This window comes from Lingula anatina, chromosome 1 (genome assembly GCF_051362555.1).
Source record: "Lingula anatina isolate TDL-2025a chromosome 1, LinAna3.0, whole genome shotgun sequence".
Lineage (NCBI taxonomy): Eukaryota > Metazoa > Brachiopoda > Lingulata > Lingulida > Lingulidae > Lingula > Lingula anatina.
In genome coordinates, this window is record NC_141767.1 from 68,569,951 (window position 1) to 68,582,298 (window position 12,348).

Consider the following 12,348-nt stretch of genomic DNA (forward strand, 5'->3'; position numbering starts at 1 on the left):
TTTGCAAATGCAATGTGACTTGCTCAAGCCCAGTGGGATTAAAATAATTCCATTGTACTGAAATAGTGACATCGTCTCTACAACATTTGAGAATCTCTGATTACTGAAAGCAAGGATTTGTTCTCTGTAGAGTTTGTAAAAGATTAATAATAGATATTTTTACATTTGAGAATCTCTGATTACTGAAGGCAAGGATTTGTTCTCTGCAGAGTATGTAAAAGACTAACAATAGATATTTTTACATTTGAGAATCTCTGATTACTGAAGGCAAGGATTTGTTCTCTGCAGAGTATGTAAAAGACTAACAATAGATATTTTTACATTGTTCTCTGCAGAGTTTGTAAAAGACTAACAATAGATATTTTTACATTTGAGAATCTCTGATTACTGAAAGCAAGGATTTGTTCTCTGCAGAGTTTGTAAAAGACTACCAATAGATATTTTTATATCAAAGCAGGCACACCACTGACTAAATTGGAATCTGAGCTGAATGCTGCATTGATTCATCTGATTTATTTCACTGAACTGAATATTGTTAAAATCAATTTGTCTGAATAATCATTCAATTTTGTGATGTAAAAAAAAAAGTGAAAATGAATTGCTCCCTAACCTTTTTCAGGGAGCACAAACTTCCCCACTGCTTCTCCTGTGATAACCAAGCAAGAGCCAGTCCTAAATCTCATCAGGTAGGGAAAGATAGAGATCAGCTGTCTTCTGGAACACAGTCAGAATTTTTACATTGACAGGCATCTTGATTTTGCTGTCAGAAGACAGTTAAAAATAGAGGATAGATCAACAAAGATAAATTGGAAGACTGTCAAAAAATATCTCCGGATCCCCTGGAGATGGTCATTATATTGTAGCTGTGTAGCTTACATGTATGTCTTATACATGGCAAAACTAATTTACTACTTCAGAAGTTAAAACATTTAGTTTTAAATCCCACTTTGAAGATAAATGTAACTAAAACTATGCCAGCTGCATTGCTGTAATAGTCTGAATTACTGTCTGCCATTAAGGTGCTCTGAGAATGAGGATGACAGTGAAGAAAGTGATATTTCCACCATTGGTGATGATGTAGAATCCACTGGTAAGTTGTATTTTTCTTTGTTTTTCCTTTATTTGCTGCTACTTAACATATCTTTTTTTAAATTGTTATTCAAAACCTACAGTATGTGGCCAGAATACAGCAAAATGCATAACTGCTAATGGTATATTCAAAGAGACAAAAGAGACCCTGTTCTTTTTGAATTGATAACAGACAGTTGAAAAAAATTTACATTTTGATGTGTTAATATGTTTTGTTTTAAGAACTAAACTTCCTGGTAATTCTTTGGGTTTTAATTCTCTAGATTTTTCATTGATATACAAGAAAAGCCGATCCTTCACTGATACAAGAGTTACCCAAAATTTCCAGATAACATTGGTAAGAACACATCAGTTAGTTTCTTTATATTTTGAACAAATTTTCCTTAAAACTGTTATATTATAGTGCTTTTTAGAAAAAAAAACAAGAAATGGCCAAGCAAATTTTTGTTGCTCTTTGCTGTACTGTTCAGAATTGGTAATATAACAAGCCATGCTTTAGGTGTAGAGCATCCCAGAGTTGGAAGAAAACTTAAGGTCACCTCCATCCCAGTGTACCACAAACTTTCTTAGTCCCATTCATAACAAGAAAGAAGGCAACAAAGAATATCGATTGTCCGTGATCAGAATTTATGATATAACAAGTCATGCTTTAGGTGGAGAGCATCCCAGAGTTGGAAGAAATCTATACATTGGTGCTGCATTTTACCACTGACAGTAATTATGAACCAGTGAAAGGTAGGAATGAAAGATATCAGTTTTGTTCGCTTTACCATGACATTGCATCATTGGTACATTACAAATGAATTACATACAAAGTTTTATTACATATGAAATTTAAGCAACATCTGTTTTTTTAAATGTATATCAATAATATATGCTGTTATTTTCCAGCAAAATAAATGCAGATTTTATTTGCCCTATTTAATTATTTTTTTTAATGCAGCACATCTGCTGCAGTATTTAAGTAAGTTTTGAATACATACAGCACTGGTGGTAACAGTAGATGGACTTACAGAATAGTGATAGCAATAATTAAGCTAATGATAATAATAATAATAAGACTTTTTGAGCATTTTACATATATGTTACATCTATAGTTTCCCTGCTTATGTAGGTCTCTATCAAATATGTGCCAAGATTTCTTTTTTCTCTTAAATTTTCTGCCAAATAATTGTATTAATTTAAAAACTGAGGGTTTCTGCCAATAGCATTTCTCTATATGTATTTTTCTTAAATTCGTGGTAAAATGGACAAATGCATATGAATTGGAATTCTTCCATTAAAATGTTTTCACCTCACAAATTACTTCTTTTGGTATATTGTGGCAGTGTCTGATATTTTTTATCCCCTTATTATTTGTCTTGTTTTAAAATAAAGTTTTTATGTACAGACGCAACCTTGAATTATTCAACCAATTTCATGAATTAAATTATCCTTTAAATGTGTTTCAAAGTCTTTTTGCTGTTCACAAACGTATTCCAGTCTAAGGAATATCAGTAATTCTTTTACATTTGTGCCACAATTATTATACCCATTGCATGAAAGGAGATTGTCAACAATACCCCTTAAAATACAGTTTTGTGCTTAAAAAAAGAAGAAAAAAAAATCCCAAAACTTCATTCTGTAGTGTTTTAATTGGAAGTTGGTCTTATTCATTATAAACTTAAATAATGCCTGCATGAAAATGTCACAGTTCTCTTCTTGGCACCTGTGGTAATTATATTGTATCATGTAAAGTAAAGTGAGTGGGTGTGACAGCTGCAGCTGTATCATACGCCTCAACTGACAGATGTTCTTTGCAGGAAGAGGGTGGGAAGAGAACATGAACAATCCAGATGAAATGAAATTCCCTATTTTATATACTGAGTGAGCCACTGTCTGAACTGGCCATCAGCTGGTACATGTACCATCATTGACAGTGTTTGAGTGCACATTTTTATGTACAGACACAGATGTGTCTGTACATATTGCCATCACCTGCATCTGTCGTCGCCGTCGATGCCGATGCCGGCGCCGTGCACTTTCCTTGTAAACACGATAAGTGGAAGACAGTTTTACTTTTTGGCTTTGAATTTACAGAGCTGATGAATATTCATAAGACGCAGGTCAAGTTCGAAAGTCAGCATGATTGGGCTATTATTGTAGAAGTTATGCTGTTTTTTCACTTTTCAGCATATATGCAACCCTGTAAACACATTTAAAGGAAAACCGTTAGGTCTGTTGTCATGAAACTCACAGGAATAATCAATCTTACTAAAACGCAGGTCAAATTCGAAAATCAGCATGATCGGGCCACTATTTTAGTAGTTATGCTGTTTTTTTCATTTTTCAGCATATATGCAACACTGTAAACACAATATAAGAAAAACAGATGGGCCAATTATCATTAAACTCACAGGACTGGTCAGTTTTACTAAAATGCGGGTTGAGATTGAAAATTAGCATAATGGGGTCATTGTTTAAGAAGATATGCTGTTTTTTCACATTTCCTCAAATGCAATTCTTAGGCATGTTAACAGTCTCATTATTGAACTAATAAGTTACGTAAAAGTGTTTGTTTGACATTTCCTTCATCTTTACAACATTGTTAGCTGATTATGTAAAAATGATGGTAAACTTGTTATCGTGTAGTGTGTAATAAAGTGTCAAAAATGGAAATAAACTCATATCATTGCTGTTTGTCAGATTCAATCATTCACTATGTTCAGAATCTCAGAGTGGAAGAAATTGGACATTTATCACTGTTCTATTGATATTTTTCACATCTCATCAATTTTCTTAGTTGATCATATAAAAATGGCCGTAACCTGTTAATTTTGTTTTATGTTAAAAAAGTGTTAAAAATGGAAATAAACCCATTTTAGAACAGTGCAGTCTTGTTTACATTTTGGCATTTTTAAGGTGTGACTTTGAAGTTCCATGGGCCTAAAAACCTTTGTTAGACACGTTTTCTGTTTGTCCATGATACTTATATTTTATTATTAAAAATTGATGGTCATAGTGCTGTTAAACATTATGTAATATTGTATCAAAATTTAAAAAAAAACTATTTTGGGCAGTGCTCCCATGATGACCATTTAAGAAAAATCATGTCACTTACTGTTCTCAAACAGTACAGTTAATATGTACAGATGTGTCTGTACATATTGCCATCACCTGTGTCTGTCGTCGCTGTCGCCGGCGCCGGTAACTTTCATTGTAAACACGATAAGTGGAAGGCAGTTTTACTTTTTGGCTGTATATTTACTGAGCTGATGAATATTAATAAAATGCAGGTCAAGTTCGAAAATCAGCATGATGGGGCCACTATTTTAGTAGTTATGCTTTTTTTTCACTTTTCAGCATATATGCAACACTGTAAGTACAATATAAGAAAAACAGATAGGCCAATTGTCATTAAACTCACAGGAGTGGTCATTCCTGCTAAAACGCAGGTTGAGTTAAAAAATCAGCATAATCGGGTCATTATTTTAAAGAAATGCAGTTTTTTCACATTTCCTCAGATTCAATTCTTAGGCATGTTAACAGTTTCATTATTGAACTAATAAGATATGTTTAAGTGCTTGTTTGGCATTTCCTGCATCTTTACAACATTATTAATTGATTAGGTAAAAATGATGGTAAACTTGTTATCATGTTTTGTGTAATAAAGTTTCAAAAATGGAAATAAACTCATATTTCAGTTTGTCAGATTCAATCATTCACTATGTTCAGAATCTCAGAATGGAAGCAATTGGACATTTAACACTGCTCTGTTGATATTTTTCCCATCTCATCAATTTTCTTAGTTGATCATATAAAAACGGCAGTAAACTGTTAATTTTGTGTTATGTTAAAAATTGTTAAAAATGGGAAAAAAAAAACATTTCAGAACAGTGCTGTCTTGTTTACATTTTGGCATTTTCAAGTTGTGACTTTGAAGTTCCATGGGCCTGAAGACCATTGCTAGTCACATTTTCTGAATATCCATAATACTAATATTTTATTATTAAAATTGATGGTCATTATGCTGTTAAACATTATGTAATATTGCATCAAAATTTGAAAAAAAAAAACGATTTTGGGCACTGCTCCCATGATGACCATTTAAGAAAAACCATGTCACTTACTGTTCTCAAACTTACAGGAAAGAAACATGGGACTAAAATACAGCTTCAGTAGGGAATGCAGTCTGTTTGGTAATTCTTACTGCCAGTTAAACAGTTTTTTTGTGAAAATTTAATTTTTCACTTATTGGCGTTTTCAAGGTGTGACTTTGAAGTTCCACGGGCTTGAAGACCCATGCTAGTCAGATTTTCTGAAAATCCATGATACGTATATTTTATTATTAAAAATTGACGGTCATTATGCTGTTAACCATTATGTAATATTGCATCAGAATAGAAGAAAACACAATTTTGGGTGCTGCTGCCATGATGACCATTATGGGAAAACCATGTTATTTATGATTGCCAAACTTTCAAAATAGAAATACAGGACTTAAATGCAGCCTGAGTTGGAAAAGCAGTCTAACTGGCTTCTTTTTCTGAAAGTTATACATTTTCAAAGTGTGAACTTTTTACACATTTTACTTACATGAGTATTACCTGTTGAGCATAATTAAAATTTGATGTTGAATTTGCAGTTTAATATAATGTACTTTTGCATCAGAATTGACAGTAGCCTATTTTGTGCATAGTTGTACCACCAGCGTTAGCGCTGGCGGTACACATGGTTTCGGTCCCGTCCGGATCGTTCCGCCGGCTCCGCCGGCTCCGCCGGCTCCGCCGGCTCCGTTGGCTCCGCCGGATGGCTACCGTTACCGCTTCTCCTCCTAGACGGTAAGGGCCCCCGTGCCCATCTCATGGATTTAGGTCACCTATAATCTCAACTCGTTCCACGTAAAATTTGGGCTTTGTCGGTATTGGGGTCTGGGTGTGGCACTCATTGCAATGCACCCTTGTCTAAAAATGACAAAATTAAATGCTAATTATCTACCCTACGGAAGGGGTTATGGGAAAAATTTCTATAGACGGCTTTCCAAAAGTCATATGTGTAGATTTCAAATATACCCTTGGATTTGACCTTTGACCTTTACTTCAAGGTCAAATGGGCCAAAATTTTCAAAAAAATGAAATTTTTTACGAAAAAAAATTTTTTTGCCCTGTTATTCAGACACCACACAGACTTAACCAATAATATTATTGGAAAGTGTTACCCTTCAGGTCATCTTTCATCTCCATGAATTTGGGGTCAATTGGTGCATTTTCACGGGAGTAGCGGCCATAAGATACCGAAACTGAAAACTGTCTCTAATTCGGGAACCGTTAATGCTAGAAACCCATTCTTTTTTGCATTTTGTAGAGCATGTAAAGCCCAACACTGGAAGTGGTCTCGGTTTTTTTGTATTCCATACGGTTTTCGAGTTACGCTGTATCAAAAAGCACATATTGGTGGTAAAAGCAAAATGTGCAGTACGGTAATGGATAATAAATTTTGAACTCTGGAAAAATAAAACATAAGGCTTGGCAAAGCAGACAACTTGTGTTCAAAAATGACATTATTTCATCAAATTTGAACTTCTGAAACTTCAGAGCACCTCCTATTTCAAGAATTTTGACTAAAATGACATTTTCTTTATTTTAATTAATTTTTTCTGTACGAAATTTAAGGCACATTATGGTAACTCCAAAATTATAACATTTAGTCCCTTATATCTCCAAAACTGGCAGAGATAGGTCCATAGTTACTATTGAAGTTGAATAGGAAGTCATATACTGGCAATCTTACTATGACCTTGAAATTGACCTTTGACCTACTTTTCACCATGAACTGAACTTTGCAAATTTTTCTTCCCTTTTATCTCCAAAACTGGCAGAGATAGGTCCATAGTTACTATTGAACTTGAATAGGAAGTCATATAATGGCAATCTATATGTGACATTAAAATTGATCTTTGACCTACTTTTCACCATGAACTGAATTTTGCAAATTTTGCTTTCCTTTTATCTCCAAAACTGGCTGTGATAGGTCCGTAGTTACTATTGAACTTGAATAGGAAGTCATATACTGGCAATCTAAATGTGACCTTAAAATTGACCTTTGACCTACTTTTCACCATAAACTGAACTTTGCAAAATTTGCTTCCCTTTTATCTCCAAAACTGGCAGAGATAGGTCCATAGTTACTATTGAAGTTGAATAGGAAGTCATATACTGACAATCTAAATGTGACCTTAAAATTGACCTTTGACCTACTTTTCACCATGAACTGAACTTTGCAAATTTTTTTCCCTTTTATCTCCAAAACTGGCAGAGATAGGTCCATAGTTGCTATTGAAGTTGAATAGGAAGTCATATACTGGCAATCTTAATGTGACCTTAAAATTGACCTTTGACCTACTTTTCACCATGAACTGAACTTTGCAAATTTTGCTTCCCTTTTATCTCCAAAACTGGCAGAAATAGGTCCATAGTTACTATTGAACTTGAATAGGAAGTCATATACTGGCAATCTAAATGTGACCTTGAAATTGACCTTTGACCTACTTTTCACCATGAACTGAACTTTGCAAACTTTTCTTCCCTTTTATCTCCAAAACTGGCAGAGATAGGTCCATAGTTACTATTGAACTTGAAAAGGAAGTCATATACTGGCAATCTAAATGTGACCTTAAAATTGACCTTTGACCTACTTTACACCATGAACTGAATTTTGCAAATTTTGCTTTCCTTTTATCTCCAAAACTGGCTGAGATAGGTCCGTAGTTACTATTGAACTTGAATAGGAAGTCATATACTGGCAATCTAAATGTGACCTCAAAATTGACCTTTGAACTACTTTTCACCATAAACTGAACTTTGCAAATTTTGCTTCCCTTTTATCTCCAAAACTGGCAGAGATAGGTCCATAGTTATTATTGAACTTGAATAGGAAGTCATATAATGGCAATCTTACTATGACCTTGAAATTGACCTTTGACCTACTTTTCACCATGAACTGAACTTTGCAAATTTTTCTTCCCTTTTATCTCCAAAACTGGCAGAGATAGGTCCATAGTTACTATTGAACTTGAATAGGAAGTCATATAATGGCAATCTATATGTGACATTAAAATTGATCTTTGACCTACTTTTCACCATGAACTGAATTTTGCAAATTTTGCTTTCCTTTTATCTCCAAAACTGGCTGTGATAGGTCCGTAGTTACTATTGAACTTGAATAGGAAGTCATATACTGGCAATCTAAATGTGACCTTAAAATTGACCTTTGACCTACTTTTCACCATAAACTGAACTTTGCAAAATTTGCTTCCCTTTTATCTCCAAAACTGGCAGAGATAGGTCCATAGTTACTATTGAAGTTGAATAGGAAGTCATATACTGACAATCTAAATGTGACCTTAAAATTGACCTTTGACCTACTTTTCACCATGAACTGAACTTTGCAAATTTTTTTCCCTTTTATCTCCAAAACTGGCAGAGATAGGTCCATAGTTGCTATTGAAGTTGAATAGGAAGTCATATACTGGCAATCTTAATGTGACCTTAAAATTGACCTTTGACCTACTTTTCACCATGAACTGAACTTTGCAAATTTTGCTTCCCTTTTATCTCCAAAACTGGCAGAAATAGGTCCATAGTTACTATTGAACTTGAATAGGAAGTCATATACTGGCAATCTAAATGTGACCTTGAAATTGACCTTTGACCTACTTTTCACCATGAACTGAACTTTGCAAACTTTTCTTCCCTTTTATCTCCAAAACTGGCAGAGATAGGTCCATAGTTACTATTGAACTTGAAAAGGAAGTCATATACTGGCAATCTAAATGTGACCTTAAAATTGACCTTTGACCTACTTTACACCATGAACTGAATTTTGCAAATTTTGCTTTCCTTTTATCTCCAAAACTGGCTGAGATAGGTCCGTAGTTACTATTGAACTTGAATAGGAAGTCATATACTGGCAATCTAAATGTGACCTCAAAATTGACCTTTGAACTACTTTTCACCATAAACTGAACTTTGCAAATTTTGCTTCCCTTTTATCTCCAAAACTGGCAGAGATAGGTCCATAGTTATTATTGAACTTGAATAGGAAGTCATATACTGGCAATCTAAATGTGACCTTGAAATTGACCTTTGACCTACTTTTCACCATGAACTGAATTTTGCAAATTTTGCTTCCCTTTTATCCCCAAAACTGGCTGAGATAGGTCCATAGTTACTATTGAACTTGAATAGGAAGTCATATACTGGCAATCTATATGTGACCTTGAAATTGACCTTTGACCTACTTTTCACCATGAACTGAACTTTGCAAATTTTGCTTCCCTTTTATCTCCAAAACTGGCAGAGATAGGTCCATAGTTACTATTGAACTTGAATAGAAAGTCATATACTGGCAATCTAAATGTGACCTTGAAATTGACCTTTGACCTACTTTTCACCATGAACTGAATTTTGCAAATTTTGCTTCCCTTTTATCTCCAAAACTGGCTGAGATAGGTCCATAGTTACTATTGAACTTGAAAAGGAAGTCATATACTGGCAATCTAAATGTGACCTTGAAATTGACCTTTGACCTACTTTTCACCATGAACTGAATTTTGCAAATTTTGCTTCCCTTTTATCTCGAAAACTGGCAGAGATAGGTCCATAGTTACTATTGAACGTGAATAGGAAGTCATATACTGGCAATCTAATTGTGACCTTGAAATTGACCTTTGACCTACTTATTATCATGAACTGAACTCTGCTAATTTCTTTCTCTTTTGACTCCAAACCTGGCAGAGATAGGCCCATAGTTACTATTGAAGTTGAATAGGAAGTCCTATACTGGCAATCTAAGTGTGACCTTGAAATTGACCTTTGACCTACTTTTTATCATGAACTGAACTCTGCTAATTTCTTTTTCTTTTAACTTCAAACTTGACAGAGATAGGTCCATAGTTACTCTTGAACTTGAATAGGAAGTCATATACTGGCAATTTACTGTGACCTTGAAATTGACCCTTGACCTACCTTATGAAGAACTTAAATTTGATTGTACCATATATATTTTTTGCAATAGTTTAAAAATTCTTGTTGATTGCATTTTTACAGCTTGTCAAGCACAAAACTGGTGGCTGTGTCCCTTATTTTGTGTATGTGGGGGTCTATACGAATGCGCTTGCTCCAGCTGGTGGTACAATATTCGGAGGCGGTATCGCCTCTCTGATCCTCTAGTTATTTCCTGTTTTTTGTCTGTACATTTGACAGCTTTGCTGCCTTGTTGTTATTAAGCAATTATATTTTCTTACTTTTTTGGACAGGCTATTTTATATTCTAGTTGATTTTTACCTTAGAAGCCACTTTTTATCCATTTGCCTCTGATCTGAAGCTTTCCACACTGTGTTATATAAATATGTAAAATAAACCATAATGTCAAATTATTGCCACGAAACCAGACCAAATGCCACTGATAGTTTCAAATAGTGTAACTTAAAGAAAAACCGCATAGTGTACATTTCATTTCAACATTGCTTGGAAAATGAACAGATATATTCTGTGAAGCAGACAAGTAGATCAAATTTATGACCAGAAATTTGGAGAAGGTGCGGTCTTAAAGCCTGATTAAGTGATTTATTAGGGTAATTTTTTGGCCTGTGGATTTTATTGGAGTTGTGTAAGAAACTGGTTGTAGTAATCTGTATGGGTGACAGGAAACGTCAATAGCTGTTTACTCATAGCTTTTAAGTATCTTTTAAAGTACATTTGAGCCTTTTAAATTGTTCCATGATTCTAGAGAAACTCTGTGGCAATTGTGCTATGTCATGTGTTTCTTATCTTATATCAGGATTTTGAAAATGCCCAAAGTTCACATATTTATTTCTTAAAAACAACCAACAATGATTTGATGAAATTTCACTAAGTCAGTGAATCTGGCATTGCCCTATCAGTCAATATTTTTGGTGAAATGCATGTGGAACATCCCTGAGGTTCTCATTTGAAATGTAATATTCAACTAGAGTTAGTCAGAATTACCATTAAATAGAAAAGTTAAGAAAACTGTCTAAAAACTGGTCTTATTTTTGTTGCTGTTGTTTTCAGAAGTATGTATTCCCTGTTTGTCCTTGAAGAAGCCGGATGGAACCCCAAGAAGTGACTTGTATAAAGGTAGGTGTATGAAAGGTCAAGGTCTGCTGCTTTCAGTACCCACTAGGAAATACAAGCAGTTCTTTTTTTTAGAAAAATATTTAATTGGTGGTGCTTAATGTTAGTTTTCTGCTTAATTTTGTTGTTGAATGAAATAAATGATTTATTTATTTCATAAATCCATAAAAAAGCTGAATTTCTCATCATCTATATTTAACTGTTTGCAAGCTGTAGTTTTTTTTTTTTTTTTTTCTCATAGCATCAGCCAAGTTTTCAATTCACTTCAAACCATGGGAACCTGTCGCAGCGACCTTCAATGTCTGGTATGTTACTTTCTGAACCTAATTTTATTAATGGTTATAGATGGCATTTACTTTGATGCTTTTTAAAATATCTCAGTAGCTGCCACCAGAAATAGTGTTCATGCTGTTTTGTCTCTTTATTCCAGTGCCATATATACAGGTTTAGATGGCCGCACATATGCCAGTTCCCTGGGGCCCATAGAACTGCGATTTGAAGACTTATTTTTGCCTCTAGCTCATACCAAGTGCTCCAGGCATGCCCTGGTTAATGGATTGTGGAAAATTATGTCCAGTCAAGAGTGAGTTTGTTGCTTAAAGGTTTTAAGATGTTTTATAAGATTGGTTTCATTATCTTTGTATGGTAACTTCAGTCTTCAACCCAGTGTACATGACCTTACTTGATGCTAGTTTGTCATATATTTAAATTTGGTCTTTGTCAAAAATGGTTGAAATAATTCTCATACATTGTAAAACTTAGAACTGCAATTTATTTATATGTGCTTCATTTCAACTGCAGAGATTGCACTGAATCAGTTTTTGTGATTGAAACTAAGCAGGAAGATCAACCTCTTATCTTGAATTCATCACTTCATTGGAAGCTTATAGGAGGCAAAAATGAAGGTATGCTAATCTGAAATGAATTGAACTAAAGATATCTTAGAAAATGGTCTTTTCATAATTCCACATTTTCAATAAGGCAATTCAAATTACTGAAAAAAAAATTAATGTTCAGTTGCCAGCATTTTGTTTAGCATAGGTTTAATGTAATGCATACTTTTTTGTGTGTGAAAGTTTGTTTGATATAGTTTGTATGTAATGCAAATCATTGCTAGGAAGAT

At 34.1% G+C, this 12,348-nt stretch overlaps 1 protein-coding gene across 1 annotated transcript in view; it reads left to right on the forward strand.

Moving 5' to 3' along the window:
- Window positions 1–12,348, forward strand: part of LOC106151956 (AP-5 complex subunit beta-1) — a 36,891-nt gene that overhangs the window by 23,498 nt on the left and 1,045 nt on the right. The window contains exons 18-25 of the mRNA XM_086998756.1: window positions 620–686; window positions 1,020–1,090; window positions 1,353–1,426; window positions 1,743–1,824; window positions 11,163–11,228; window positions 11,467–11,530; window positions 11,656–11,808; window positions 12,027–12,130. Of these exons, the coding sequence (XP_086854882.1) occupies window positions 620–686; window positions 1,020–1,090; window positions 1,353–1,426; window positions 1,743–1,824; window positions 11,163–11,228; window positions 11,467–11,530; window positions 11,656–11,808; window positions 12,027–12,130 (681 nt within the window). The remainder of the gene's footprint in view (window positions 1–619; window positions 687–1,019; window positions 1,091–1,352; window positions 1,427–1,742; window positions 1,825–11,162; window positions 11,229–11,466; window positions 11,531–11,655; window positions 11,809–12,026; window positions 12,131–12,348) is intronic.